Source organism: Podarcis bocagei, assembly GCF_964188305.1.
Source record: "Podarcis bocagei genome assembly, chromosome: 2".
NCBI classification, from domain to species: domain Eukaryota; kingdom Metazoa; phylum Chordata; class Lepidosauria; order Squamata; family Lacertidae; genus Podarcis; species Podarcis bocagei.
The window spans coordinates 58,005,215-58,020,526 of NC_138126.1; the positions used below are offsets into that span (position 1 = coordinate 58,005,215).

The 15,312-nt window shown below is 45.6% G+C and overlaps 1 protein-coding gene across 3 annotated transcripts; it reads right to left on the minus strand.

Annotated features, from left to right (window-relative positions):
• Positions 1-400: 400 nt before the first annotated feature.
• ABHD14A (abhydrolase domain containing 14A) lies at positions 401-13,469 on the minus strand. 3 transcript variants are annotated; one of them, XM_081178112.1, is made up of 5 exons: positions 13,277-13,469; positions 8,483-8,759; positions 7,161-7,276; positions 4,308-4,543; positions 401-1,650 (listed from the first exon to the last, which is right to left on the minus strand). In XM_081178112.1, the coding sequence occupies exons 2-5, from the start codon at positions 8,752-8,754 to the stop codon at positions 1,468-1,470; spliced, it is 807 nt and encodes a 268-aa protein (XP_081034238.1). In that variant the 5' UTR covers positions 8,755-8,759; positions 13,277-13,469; the 3' UTR covers positions 401-1,467. The 3 variants fall into 3 exon arrangements, with proteins under 3 accessions (XP_081034238.1, XP_081034239.1, XP_081034240.1); XM_081178113.1 differs by lacking the exon at positions 13,277-13,469 and adding an exon at positions 12,429-13,032; XM_081178114.1 differs by lacking the exon at positions 13,277-13,469 and adding an exon at positions 11,450-11,612.
• Positions 13,470-15,312: the final 1,843 nt, after the last annotated feature.

Here is a 15,312-nt window from a genome sequence, read left to right on the forward strand (position 1 = left end):
ACCCCAACACACAGGAATGTATAGGGGAAACTTCCATCTTCTATGACAACTAGCAAATAAGCATGTACAGTCATACCTCAGGTTGCGAACGCTGCGAGTTGCGCGTTTTCAGGTTGTGGACTGTGCCGAACCCAGAAGTACCAGAACGGGTTACTTCTGGGTTTTGGCGCTCGTGCATGCGCAGAAACACAAAATGACATCATGCGCAGAAGCGCCGAATTGCATCACACGCGTGCGCAGATGTGGCGCTGTGGGTTGTGAACACTGCGGGTTGTGAACATGCCTCCTGCACAGATCACGTTCGCAACCCAAGGTATGACTGTATGCTGCTTCAAGGCAAGGCTTTCTTGCTCCACCCAGTCTCTACCTAGCATGTGTGTGTACACATACACCCAACAAGATCTGTACAAATTATTTATTGACCCTTAGCAGTTGTGCAACACTAAAAAAAAGTATCCCTAAACAGCTTATGACACCAAATAGAAGCAATCAGCCACAACACTGACATATGGGCTACATTCCCTGAAAACCTTGTAGCATCGTTTCCCCTCTATCCCGCACCTCCTCTTTCTTGGGTGATCATCTACGTAACACTAACAAAACAAAATCACCCACAACCAGCCAACTTGTTACAGCTGGCATCACAATTATCACCAAAAGTTAAATGGAACAGACATTTAAACATAGTGCTTTTCCAAAGAAAAAAAAAAAGAAAAGAAGGAGAAAAAGAAAAAAGAAAGAAAAAGAATTCCCCCAAGTCCCTCAAAGGCCTCCTGGCCAATTTCATTTATATTAGTGTTTGCTGTGGTTTGTTCCTGTTCAGATCTTCCAAACAAGGACACACACTCTCTTCATCTTATTGGGGTGCCACAATTCAGCACGGCAGCCCACTTAGTTGCCTTCCACCGATGGGCAAGTTTGAGGAGATCCCTTCCAAGAAAGAGGAGAGCAGTAAAACAACATACATGTAGAAAACACTCAATCCTTAAAACAGGAGTGTACACACCAGTTGAAGTAGTCAGCTGATGATGGAGAAGTGCGGCCTCGATGTAACATGGGCTGCTTGTGCTCCTGAAAGAAGAAACTGGTGCTGAAGTTGCATCATTGTCCAGAGGGATCAGTTCTTAAAAATGGGGCAAGAGGCTGACAGCGATGTGCAGATCAAGTTCTCCAGGCACAGTCACAACAAATAGCTTGAAAACGGTGTCACTCTGCTCCATGTAGCCTTGTTCCAATATTTCTGCAGGATTCAGACAGTCAAGCCTGGAGCAGTCGTAAACAAAAGCAGCCTCAAGAGCAAGCAGGGAGAAGCAATTCCCTGTCAACAGTCAGCAAGTCCTACAGCCCTTTTAAATATGGAGAAACAGATTCAAACACACAGCACCCCAGCGACATGGCAAAGGTTCAGTCTTAATTCTTTTCCCGGAAGAGATCGGCAGGGCAGGGCAGATATACAGAGTACCACAATCACTTCAGCTCACCGAGGAAGTTCAGGAGTGCTTTGTGGAACTCCTGAGGCTTATCAAGGTAACAGGCATGGCCAGCTCCAAGGAGCATGACAACTCTGGATTTGGGAATCTGTTGAAGACTCTGAAGAGACTGAGTGCCCAAGCCAGTATCATGCTCTCCATAGATAATCAACGTTGGAATCTAGAGAGATCAAAACATTAACACATCAGTAATGTTCGAATGGGCCTGGTGGAAGTGAGCATGGGAAGTACAATCCCTGGAGCACTGCGGATGAAGAAATGCCATACTTTTATGTATGGGCACTTGTGGGCGCTTCTTTGAAAGCTCTGCTGGAAATGTATTTGTAATATTTCTGGGCTTCCTTTCCAGCCAAAGCAAGCGCTCAAGATGACATACAAAAGCACACATAAATCAGAACATTAAAGAGCAGCAGATTGAAAACTACTATAAGGCTATGCACCCTATACATAAAATATACATTTTAGCTGAAAGTGAAAAGGTTATAGGGGCCAATCATCAGCTTGGTAGGAAGTTTGAGATTGGGATTTACAATTGCAGATGTACTATTCCCCCTCGATTCTCACCTGATGAGAATAATAATAATAATAATAATAACAATTTATTATTTATACCCCGTCCATCTGACTGGGTTTCCATAAAGCAGCAGCTCATACAATATTCAGATATGGAAAGGCGAATATATATATATATATATATATATATATATATATATATATATATATATATATATATATATATTCCAAAACCATAGACACCAAAACCTGCATTCCTGTACCCGTGAAAATCTACGAAAGCAAATATATATATATATATATATATGCAGGTTTTGGTGTCTTCGGGTGTCTTCCCGTGTAAGAGTTGGGGTGTCTAGGCGACGTTTCGACGAGGTCTCACTCGTCATCTTCAGGCTGGTGCTTTCGGCTTCTTGTTACTAGAACAGAGCAGGATCTCAGTGTTTGAGTTCCTATAAATACTGTTGAGGGGGTGTTTTATAGGAACTCAAACACTGAGATCCTGCTCTGTTCTAGTAACAAGAAGCCGAAAGCACCAGCCTGAAGATGACGAGTGAGACCTCGTCGAAACGTCGCCTAGACACCCCAACTCTTACACGGGAAGACACCCGAAGACACCAAAACCTGCATTCCTGTACCCGTGAAAATCTACGAAAGCATATATATATATATATATATATATATATGAGTTAATTGAGATAGGACAGCCAGTGTTTGATGCACTACTGTCCCATATGGTCAGCTACATACCATGCTGTATACATCATCTGGACTAACACAATGGCCAAGCGACTGGCCACAGGGCTTATTTCCACCAGCTTCTTTCTTTTGTGATTATGAAGCCAGGGTGATTGCTATGCCTGGCAACGCTCATCATCACTTCACTTTTGCAAAGCTCCACATCTCCTTCCTAATTATGCATTTCAATGTACACCAAATAAATCTGATTCAACAAGTGTGCCTGTTGCCAAGATGCAAAGCAGAAAGTCTACCTAGAGACCTTCAGGCAGAAGAGGATGTTGGGAACCAAGTATCTCCCAAAGGAATACATTATTACAAACTTACATGACTGCACGCTCATGTGAGGAGCAACTTGTTTTGTAAAAGGCTTTATTTGTAACTGACTAAAGGGACTAAATGTACAAAACGTGTTGGCACAGAAGAAAGATGTACAAGAGTAGCAAATGAAGTGCCCTCCAGATGCTGTGGACGACATCTCCCATAACCCCCAGTTAGCATGGCCAGCGGTCAGGAATGTTGTCTGCAACACCCGATGGGAACCACAGTGGCTGCCTCTTGCTATAAGGAGTAGGTAGGCCAGTGCAACTGAGAGAAGAACCCTGTTCTCATTGTAATCTGGGTGGAGTCCTGTGCAACTTCTGCTCTGCAGAAGCGTTGCACCCAGAATCAGGCGGATGAAACAAGAGAGCATACATTTCCGTACCTAAAGAAACTGTTTCCATATACAGTGGTACCTCGGGTTACATACACTTCAGGTTACATACACCTCAGGTTACAGACTCCACTAACCCAGAAATAGTACCTCGGGTTAAGAACTTTGCTTCAGGATGGAAACAGAAATTGTGCTCCGGTGGCGTGGCAGCAGCGGGAGGCCCCATTAGCTAAAGTGGTGCTTCAGGTTAAGAACAGTTTCAGGTTAAGAACGGACCTCCGGAACGAATTAAGTTCTTAACCCGAGGTACCACTCTACAGAAGAGTTAATACTGAGGCAGCAAAAGGCAGAGACAGAATGGAATGGTGGGAAAGATGACTAACCAGGAACAGAGACAAGAGGCTGTATTAAACTAACTTTTATTCAGAGTAGAACCTTTAAAAATAATGTTAGTCATAAGCATTGATTTCAATGGATCTACTCTGAGTAAAAATGGTTAACTAAAACCCAAGGAGGCAGAAAAGCCTAGAAGCTGTTCAAAGTTACTGAACTCTGTTATTTTCCTGAAATTTCTTATCCTTAATCCAGTATGTATTCCATTCCCCGCCCCCTGCAAAAAAAGTCAAGCAGGCCTAAAGCTTCCTTCTAAACAATGTAGGTCAGCTTCCCTGGGATGCCAGGGAATGTTATGCCAAATTCTGTACCTGCTGTGTGTACACATTATTGGTTTTACACAGGTTCCCTTCAAAGCATGAGAGATGCACTTGTGAATGAAGACTAGGCTGACATTCACTTTTTCCGCTCCACCACTAGAATCGTGTGCTAAGACTTGCCCCCATTATATCTTTATCAAATGAGCTCCAGGCCACAACATTAGAAGGGACACCATGACACAGCTCCCTCTCTCTTACCTTGACCTGCTGATACTGCTGAGTAGTGAAGTCCTTGGTGCCTACAGGTGCAATGGGCACAAAGCCCTTCAGCTGCTCCCCACTAGCCAGAAGGAACGGAATAGAATAGCGACCACTCATGGAAGAGCTTATCAAAACAGGCTGCTGGAGTCCCAACTCCTTGAAGACTTGTTGTAGGAAAGCAACACGGCCTTGTGCTGTCTCAACAGTGCTGGAGCTTGGGGACTCCCCATAGCCTGTTGAGAAACAGAAGGAACTGGGGTAATTAAGACAGCCAGGACACACACAGGCAACAATCAACATGCACTGGTGGAAAAACATGAGACTGATTCCAGCTACTAACTTTACCAACCGATCCCCATTGCCCAAAGTGAAGAAAACTATGCCTTGCACAAGCTCAGGCCACTATCATCACTTTGTTAAGCACACAGATCTAGGTTCTTTCCTCAAGAGGATGGTTTTCCTCTGTCCAATCCTGTGGACAATCAGGGTCTTAGGAAGGTTGCAGAGACAGAGTTAATTGATCTTTGCCAGTGGTGGTTTCTTTAGTTACTTAGTGGTTAAGAGGGTGAGCCATGAGCCAAGCGCCTTCCATTTCAAATCAACCAAGTAATCTATAAGGTGGTCTCCTGCAAGTCACAGCCTCTCAGTATTATGGGAGCAATATTATTGAATTACCTTACAGTGCTATGGTAGGAATTACCAACATATTTGATTCCTTCTCTCAAAAATGCAGTGATTATGAATGCTAAGCATCATTGTCATTTAAAGAACCTGCACCAGCATTAAGTGTGTGGGGTGGGGGGAGGAATCACTCCACTAGCACTGAGGTTTGCTGCAAAATGCAGAGCTGAGTTTAGCTCCTATGAAACAAAGACTCAAGGAAGCTGAACATTCAAGGAGAGATAACTACATGGCTTTGCTGCTAAACCAACTAATTTTCAACCTGAACTTACTAGCAATTACTTCTGGCTTCCTTTAGAGAAGATGCAGCGATCTGTCTAAAATTTATACCACTAAGCAAAAAGAACCTTCAACTCATAGGTCACTGCTTACTGCTAATTAGCAGCCACCTTGTGCTCTAATGCAAGCCAAACTTATCTAGGCTAGTTCTGTCACATCTCCAAGGCAATGAGTAACTATGACAAAGAATCCCAGAGCAGGGACCAAGCATTGCCCTCTAGTGAACAGTGTTGCCTGAAAGAGGAATATATCCAAGAAAGATGGGCAGTGCTGTTTTCCCTTGTCTCATTCGTCACAGACCTTACAGCACCCTAAAATGATGGGAGCTGTAGTCCAACAGCATCTAGGGTCCTAAGATCAAAGAACACTGAAAGCATCATTGGAATCTGGTGGCCTCATGGAAGATCTTCTAGGCAATCACTTGCCAGCCAGAAGTATAACTGGCTTATTCATGGCCATTGGGCTAAGCTGTCTGGGAATGGTGTGAGTTATAGTCTAACAGCTGGGGAACTCAAGAAAACTTCCTGACTTTGTACAGTACTTCAGTCACTTTCCCCCCAATGTGATTGATGGGACAGGGATTTTGGCAGGTCCTTTATTTCTGTGGCATACATGTTGTGAAGGAGTTAAGGATCCCTTTACCACAGTGGTGGCCAAACTGGCCCGCCAACTGTTTTGGGACTACAATTCCCATCATCCCGGGCCACCGGTCCTGTAAGCTAGGGATGATGGGAGTTGTAGTCCCAAGTTTGGCCACCACTGCTTTACCAGTTGTTGGCCTCCATCTGCCTTGAGAGGCAATGGAGTGTGCCTCTGGGGTGAAGTCAAACTGCTGCGTTAGCAGCACCAAAGTAACCTCCCCAGGGTGCAAGCCTGGGAAGTGTGTGTGAAGGTCTTGGGCTGCCCAGACAACAAGACCCTCCTCTCGGCCTTGCTGATGTGGTCCAAAGGACAGCACAGCACTACGTTTGGCACCAGCCTGGCTACAGGAGTTGCCAGAATGAGGCGTACAAGATGCCATTCAACTGTCTTAGGGATCTACTCCTTAGCCTTTTCTTCTCCAAAAGATATCCCACAAAACAGAGAAGGTTTAGGACCAGAGTTTTCCTTGTCCAAGAAGGGCTACCTTCCCAGACTGACTAGCCCAGTCTGCCCCTCACTTCCTCTACAACATGAGCAGAAACCGCCGCCTTGACTGTTGGAGCCACTATATCAATTCGCCAAAGCTTGTCTTTGTATGGAGGGAAAATCCCAAACTCACTGAGGGTTTGAGACCCATCAGCTACCCTCACCTGGTTAGATGGCCAGTCAAAGCTGCTCCTGGGCTGTGGCTGCTGTTGCATGCTGACAGCTTCTAGGAGCCTCAGTTGAGAGCTGAGTACGGAGTGGGGACCAATGATAGACAAACTACCCCAGGAGAAGCATGACACGTCCCCCCCATGAGGTACAGTGGTACCTTGGGTTACGAACTTAATTCATTCTGGAGGTCCGTTCTTAACCCGAAACCGTTCTTAACATGAGGTGTGCTTTTGCTAATGAGGCCTCCTGTTGGTGGTGCGCAATTTCCGTTCTCATCCTGGGGCAAAGTTTGCAACCCGAGGTACTACTTCCAGGTTAGCAGAGTTTGTAATCTGAAGCGTTTGTAACCTGAGGTACCACTGTACTACCTCTCCCCTAACACCCTTACACGCCAAACCTTTACCCCTGCCCCAGTTATGTGGGAGTAGTTCAGTGAACACAGTAAGTGGTGCTTTTTCTTACACCTTTGCTCACTGTCAACTAAAGTGCCAGTGATGAAGTTAGATACACACATTTTTATGTTATTTCTCCCTGATGAACTGCAAGAGCACATAAAGCTCCAACATGGGTAAGTTTGCAGCTTATTCTCACCAGGCAAATCAATGGCTATTGCACGATATCCATTCTCAGAAAGTAAAGCTAGTGTCCCCAATTCTTCCCAATTTTTGGAATTGAAGGACTGACCATGCAGGAAGATCACTGCCAACCTGGGAAAGGAAACAGAGTGTATAGTCTATTTGCAAATGAAGAAACAAACAACAAATACAGAAGTAATGATAGGCTGGATGGGGGTAGGAAAGCAGTACAGATTTTCTGAAAGGGAGGGTATATACGCACTCCAGCGCTTCTGAGCTACACACAGCCTAAAATTAAATGTAAATGAGGAAGAGAGTTCACACAGTAACACAGGACTGCAGCAAAGGATATACACATATTTAAGGTACAGTGGCATAGTAAACAGTACTCAGGTTCTCCAACACAGAAAAATGAAAGTAAAATATTTTATAGGTGTGGGTATTGGGAATGAGGATTGCAGATCGTCACCATTGATGTCACCAGCGCTCACCAATAAGAACTCATGTCAAAGAAAGTGAGAAATTATTACATTATATGACTAACAGCAAGGATTTTGTTAGTGAAATATTGGAAAGAGAAAGAATTTCCTCATCTGAGGTAATAGTTTACAAAACTTTGGGAACTGGCAGCTTTACATAAAATTATCTAGTTGCTTTGGGTCTGACAAGGGTGGAATCTATCTATCTCTTTAGTGCTGAAATATCGTGCTTGACAGCTGGGAAAATGAGATTCTTTACAACAAATGTGCTAGCTGAGGAAAAAGGTGTTTGGATCTTCTGCAATAACGTACTAGGACTTGCACAATAAAGCTACCACCTGAAAAGTCCAATAGGTTAGCACAACAAACATAGGAGGAAAACTTCAGCATCAGCAAGACTCAGCAGGCTATTGCTACGTTGAACATTTCTGCACTTTGCTGGAAAGAAACAAAAAGATCATCTTTTGGCACCTCTGAGTGGAAAAGTAACTGAAAATCCAAAATGTATTTATTCTCCCAAGTGCTGAAGGATCATTTTTAGCAGCAGAAGTGCAGCTACCAGGATAGTTTTAATTCAAAGATGCTTTGGATAACAGCCATCTTGGTTTAGTCAACAAGTGCTTGCGTATCTGCAGAGGCACAGAATGCACTGCTGGATCAAAGGAAGAACAATTTGTCAAAATTTGTTTTGTCTCTAGTAGTCTGATTATTGCATGAAGACACACTAGTGGAATCATAACCTAAGCTGATGCAGTTGCAAACTGTCAGTATGGACAGGCTGCCATGGAACTTGTTTATTATTTAAGGTGACAAGGGCCATTTTATCTCATTACAGTCAGAGTTTGGGGGGGGGGCTTACCTTTCAGTGAAGGGTGGCCCATCTTTCTGTACCTGTACAGCTTCTCTAAAGAAAACAGAGGGATTTTGCAGGACTGTCCCTGTCAAGATGGTGATGTTGCCCGTGCCTTGACCCTTATTCATTTCTTCCTCCATAGCCCGTGGCTTGGGGATGTCTACCGAGGATGTGAATCTCTCATGCTGGATTGCCGGCAGCAACAGGTAGAGGACGAAGGTGACAAGGACTCCTAAGACCAGCAGCCCCAGCCTGTTGCGGATCAAAGTCATAGTCATCTTTTCTGAAAGAGTTTGAGACAGAAAGGAAGGAAGAGAAACCACTAGGATCAGAGAATTTGAACACGGGCAAGGAAACAGGCGAACTCTATACAGCAACTCAAATTGCAGGATTACAATGGGTAAAGGCTCAGGAAAAATTAAGGAGGCTGTGTCCAGAGTAGCCTCTCTTTGGGCATGTGGCTTTCTCTGTAACAGCATGCATACTCCAAATAAATAATAAAATGATCCCACTGGGTAGTGGTGCCTTGATCCGGGTTCAGTGTGGGAACCGTATATCCCCAAAACCTCTTCTGATTTTGTACCACAGAAACCTAGTCCTTTTGCTGAGAGGTTCAGAGAACCCAAGATACCCCACCTTGCTCAACATTAGCTACTTCAAGTTTGTCCCTGCATCAGTGATATTCTCCAAGTCTTTACAATACCTGCTGGAGCGGGGTAGGCTGAGCCCAAAAGTTGCAATTGCCCAAGCAGCTTAAGAACAATTAAGTTCTACTAATGCTTCAGCCTGCTTCTACACATTTTCAGTACATCCTCCAGGAAGAGCTCTGCTGGGTCCCATTTGCTGCAGTGCCAACTAGATGCCACTGGTAAGCCCACAACCTGGGCATGAGCACAATGGCACTCCCTCACTGTTTGCCCTGGCACTCAGAAGGGCTGCCCCTCTGATTTTACACCAGGCAAAGAAAAAAGGTGGGCTGGCATGGGCCACACTTTTAATGGGCCCCAACCAAGAGCTCTGCACTTGTGCTCCTCACCTACAGAGGGCAGAGTAAACAACTGCCTGCTTGCTCACACCATGGCAGATGAGCACACAGTAACAATGAAAAGAAGTACAGCAGCAGCTTGAAACAATGAGAAGGAGGTTGGGCCTGTACTAAGAGGCAGGGGACTAATGATAACTTGACTGAGAGCTCTCCAAAACCTGCAACTGGCACTGACAACCTGCCATTAATAAAAAGAATGTATATTGCACCATGCCTCTTCCCCAGCACAGTGGTCAGGGTCTGTCTAGAAGGCTGGCCTATCGTGTTTTTATCAGCACACAACTGGCAACAATTCAAAAATGCGTTTCACTCCCCAGTTTACTGGATTTCTATGCTAATGAATGCAGAAATTCAGCAGCGACTCACAGAGTTATTATTGCACAGGAGACCTGTTAGTGAAAAGGTGACAACTCAATCCTCTCTTCTCTCTCCCCGTTTGCAACCCACCTTTCTCATACCCGTCCAGAGGGAGCCTGCTAGGTGTCCCTCTGTTGCCTCTTCCCAATACCTTTTCCAAATCCCCCCAGGTTTTTTCAAAATTTATTTTGCTGACTCACAACACACATGTTCAACAAGCATAATGCAATATACCTAATGTAACAAAACTTCGCAGCCAAATGGAATAGCTAGTATCTCTAAACGGACTCTCATTCGTTGGCTTGTTTATCACTAGGCTGTTATTCCCATAGGAAACATGTTCCCATAGGAAACAAAGTTATCCTTATGCTTCTCCTTATAGTGCCTAAGGCTGTACATCATCCTAAACTCTTAGCATTCCAGTAGACACTGAAAAGGCTCATTTTTCAGTAAATGCATTGCCTCTTAAATCTCCCTTTCCTTAATTCTAACGATAATAGCTAATTCAACCATAAACTATATCCTACACTCTTAGGAGCTTTTTCTCCAGGGAAGGCAGACTGATATTTGTTCTATTTAGTAGTTACAGCTAATATTGCAGCTGTCAGTGAGTGAACCGTCATATCAATATTCTCTGGTAAAACAGCATTTTAATCATATCATTATATGCTATTACTAATGGGCAATGAAACAGGGGCAGGAATCTAACATTTGGTGGGCCCTCAGTTCCCCAGCCCTGGTCAAGAGGTCCTGTGCAGCTCACTCAACAGTGGGCAGGGAGGGGGGGATTCCTGTTCCCAGGAGCCCCAACCAAAATGACCAACAGTCAGGGATGACGGAAATTGCAGTAACATTTTGTGAGAAGGAACACACCTTGATAAGGGGGAGGCAAAAGAGGGAAGGGACCCCAGATTCCGAAGATGTTTCAAAACGTGCTGCTGATTTTCAGCAACTGGTATTCAGAAACAGTACGGCCTCAAACTGTGGAGACACAGCACAGTCACCATAGAAAGTAGCCACTGCTAGACTTCTCCATCAATTTGTCTAATCCTCTTTCAAAGCCATCCAAGTTGGTACCCATCACCACTTCTATAATTTAACTATGAACTGCATGAAGAAGTGCTTTTTTAAAATCTGTCCTGAATCTTTCAACATCCAGCTTCACTGGATCTCCGCAAGTTCTAGTGTTATGAGAAAGGGAGGAAAACTTTTCTCTATCCGTTTTTTTCATGCTATGCATACTTCTATAAAGCCACCTCTTACTTGCCTTTTCTCTAAACTGAAGAGTCCCAAATGCTGCAACCTTCCTTCACAGGAATTAACAACTTTCACAGAAGCTATCCCAAGATATTGCATACCTCACAAGGCTTGCGGTGATGGTAAATCTTAGCTAGTTTTCATTCCTTTGTATCAGTTACTAACTACTTTTTACTCAAAATAAAGAAGGGACAGAGATAGTCAAAACAAAGCTGCACACTAGTGTGAAATTCAAAATTGTAAGAAAGAAGGGCCATAGCTTCCTGGCTCAGATTTCAATTTATCCTTATTCACCATAACCTTTCACCAGCTACCTTGTTGGATTTTATCCAGCAGCTGGGCTGCAGATTTGCTGTCCTTGAAGATGTAGGTTTTTCCCTGGTGCACCACCTTTAACTTTGCAGGGCTCAAGACGTAAGCCCGAGCTCCTGCCTTCAGGAACTGTTGCTTGAGTGCAACGAAATGCTTCCGCCTGGCGTACGTGGCAGGGCTGAGGTCAGGAAAGAAGGATACCTTGTGTCCGTTGAACTTTGTTGTCTGGGAAGCCCACGGTGCGTTCAGTATCCTCTCCCGATGGCGTACATCTGAGAGAGTTATTAGCACTGTACTGCCACTACCCTCGTGGGCATGCTTTGCTGGGAGACGGTATGCACTTTCAATGCAGATGGGAACCTCTTTCCCATTTAAATCCAAGGCAGCTGGCATCAGATTTTCTAGGTATGGAATGAGGTTGACATCTCCAACAGCTGCTGGGACACCAGTGACCCTTAAGTTCCGAGCTCGCACTCTGTTCTCTAGGCTCTCCAGCCTGCGGTCGGCCACCAGGCGCCCTACTGCCAGTTCCCTCATCAGAGTGGAGTGTTTGACAACACAGCTTTGCGTGGACACCACCTTTGTTTCCAGAGCTTCTACCCGACGGTCCGTCTCTTCCAGGTGCTTCTCCAGTCTGGCCAGTCCAGCTGAGAGAGAAGCCAGGGCTTGACCTAAAGCATCCCGCTCAGATATTATCTGCTCCAACAGCTCTTGTATCGAATTTGCCACGGACGAAGAGAGGTGCACCCGACGGATTCTTCCACCGTCTTTCAGGAGCATAGCGCTACTATCTCTTGGGTGCCTCTGAGCCCCAGCCATTCACCTCAGCAAAGAGGAAACATTAACAACCTCAAGAAGCAGCAGAGACCATTCCTGCCGGGACAAGCACACAGCTTCCCACTGCTCCTGCCTGGTTAAGTATAGCAAGACACACCCTTGTTTACAAGCCTTTTTTTTTTAACCTCCCACTTGCACACACACCTTCCCTTTTTCCCCTCCTCCAATTCCTTCAGTGACACAAAAAGGAGCATAAAGCAGGCACCTCCGATGAGGAGACCCTAACTGGACACTTGCTGAACACAGATGCAAAACTGAGTTGTCAGTTGTTATGGCAATTGTATTATTATATACATGCCAACATCCACATCCCAGAACCCCCAGATGTTCTACTCAGCAAACTAGTCTCCCATGTAGTTGCAGCCACAGGTGCTCATAGATTTAAAAAGGAAGAAGGAAGCAAAACCAGGGAGCCCCAAAATGTCACCTGCTCCATCCCTCTTTTGGAAACCTCCCTCAGAGATAACAAATAGGTATACATTTTCAATGGTCTTGGGGGCCTGGTCAAAATCCCAATAAACTAAATACAGTATAGCAGAATTGGGAAAGAAGGGAGGGCGTTCTTTGCCATGGAGGAGTGTGCTTTTTGCCGTTTAAGGTGAAGCCGCTGCAGAGTTAAAACGAAAAGGAATAAAAATTCCTGAAGTAAACAAAGAAGGGTTTGCGCGGCGCTTAGCAACAACCAAGCTAGGCTCCTCGCCTCCTTCGATGCAAAACCTTGCAGAGAGGAGGCGGGAGAGTCTCTTAGCCAACTCTGACCCCCACTTCTCTCTCCCCCACCCCCTCCTGGCGGGTCTGGCCGGCTGGTCTCCCCCACGTCCGAGCTCCCCAACCCCTACAGGGAGCGCGCGCATCTCCAGTCCCTGCGCGCGGCGGCGGCGGCGGAGGCTTCTCCTCTGCCAGCCACGAGCTTTGCAGGCAGCCAGCGAGCGAGCCCGGCAAGCGCTGCGCTCCCCCGCCCAGAGGACAGCCCGGCCGGCCCGTGACGGTACCTTCACTTAGCAGCCTCGGCGGCAGCTGCGTCCTGCCTCCTCCCCCGCCCCCTGCGACACACTTCGACCCGGCTGGCTCGGAGCGAATGGCGCCACGGCGAAGCCTCCCCGCCCCGCTTCCACGGGGCCTAGCAGAAGAAGAAGCCGTCGGCCTGCGTGCCTTGCCCTTCTCCTCCAGGCGGAAGGCTACACCTAGCGGCCGGAGGAGGGACTACGCGGCGTCTCGGGCAGGAGCGACGCAGAAGGCGTGGTCGGGGCCTGGTCAGCTGCGGAGGGCGGGAGATCCCCTGCTTGCCTTATGCATATTCATATGCATGGCTGCTCATGAATACACGATGATCGCAGATCGCGATGGCAAATTAGGAACTCTGTGTGTGTGTGTACGTGTGTACCCCACAGTAGCTTTGGGCTGTGCCAACTCATGCATCCAAAACTCCAAGTGAGTGCCCCCCCAGCCCAAATCTGCCTTAGGTGCAAAGACACTGTCAAATGTGACTTATTATTAATTGCACTTATTCGTTAGTACTTTTTGCAAAAAGTAAAAGCGACTTAAAACCTGAGGTCCAGTTGTGATGGTGGAGTTCAAGATCTGCTATTATTTCTGCAGCAGGGTGCCTGCATCCAGCATCAGCAAGCCACCCAATGAGCAAGAAAGGGGTGCTTTTTAGCAATTGAGACGCTAATCAGGGTGAAAGGAGGTGAATTGGCCACTGAGGATTGGCTCCTAAGGTCATTCTGAAGAAGGTGTGCAGGAAGAACACCAAGGAGGGGCAGTTCTGTGTGCTCCAAAGTTCAGCATTTAAGAACCCTGGAATTATAAGATGCTTCAGTTTCTGGAAAACGGTGTACAAGCTCTGTTAACTTGCAATGGGACGTCAAGAAAAAACAGCTTAAGTCACCCAGAAAGAAGACACTGGAGCACTCAAAATCACTTGCCCATGAATTGTTAAATTGTTATTGTATTATTATAGGGTAAGATTATACACTGATTTTAGAAGGTTGTATAATCTTAAGTGTTCCCAGGATTCTTTGGTGGGAAGTAATATGCCAACCTAGCAATTCGAAAGCATGTCAAAGTGCAAGTAGATAAATAGGTACTGCTCTGGCGGGAAGGTAAACAGCGTTTCTGTGCACTGCTCTGGTTCGCCAGAAGCGGCTTAGTCATGCTGGTCACATGACCCGAAGTTGTACTCTGCCAATAAAGCGAGATGAGCGCCGCAATCCCAGAGTCAGTCACGACTGGACCTAATCGTCAGGGGTCCCTTTACCTTTACTAATATGCTTTAAATATACAATGCTCTTTAGCCTTTGTGTAAACTAATCTGCTCCCACCCACCCCCAAAACATCATACATTATCTAGCCATTAAGATAAGCTCCAGAAAACCTACTCTAAGATTTGCTGCTTCCAGATCATATCTCAGGAAGGAGAAAGAGAACCAGACCCTCCCTCCCAAATGCTGTTGGTGTGCAAATCCCAAAGCTCAATTCTGGATGTCTCTTTTCCATTTACTCAAACTGCAGTCTGTGGTTCTCCATCCACAGTCAGGTTGCCTGGTCTCCCTGGCAAGGGGTGGGTGTCAATAGGGATGAATCATCTCCAAACCCTCACTCTGGTCTCAAGTCATCTACCTGTAGTTTCGCTAATAAAGGATGTGTTTCACAACATGGCCTGCTGAAAATAAGAAACATTTGCACTCATTTAGGCTCTCTCCTTTCTAATCCCTCCCAAACTTACAATGCTATCTCTGAAGTCTGATCCCCTGGCCTGGTTATCAAAAAACAAACAAACAAACCAGCTTTTCTTATACAATACATGAATGAACACATTAATAGGCATTGAAAGTGTACACGACTCATTCAATCAAAGCACAAAAATACATTTCTCCTTCACTGGAATGATTCTCTTCCTTTGCAGTGACTATCAGACTCCAATTTGTGATTGGAATGCCAGGTTCATTGACAACAGAAGCAGTGCAGGTGTGCATTTGTTGAATTTCCACCTGTGGTCTAGCTGTGAAAGGTACAAAAAAACTTG

Coding starts and splice junctions, on each gene's coding strand:
- ABHD14A (XM_081178112.1), bottom strand. CDS start 8,754: ATGACTATGACTTTGATCCGCAACAGGCTGGGGCTGCTGGTCTTAGGA. Junction 7,277..8,482: donor GGGCCACCCTTCACTGAAAG/GTAAGCCCCCCC, acceptor TTCCTTTCCCAG/GTTGGCAGTGATCTTCCTGC. Junction 1,651..4,307: donor AGCAGTATCAGCAGGTCAAG/GTAAGAGAGAGG, acceptor TGATCTCTCTAG/ATTCCAACGTTGATTATCTA.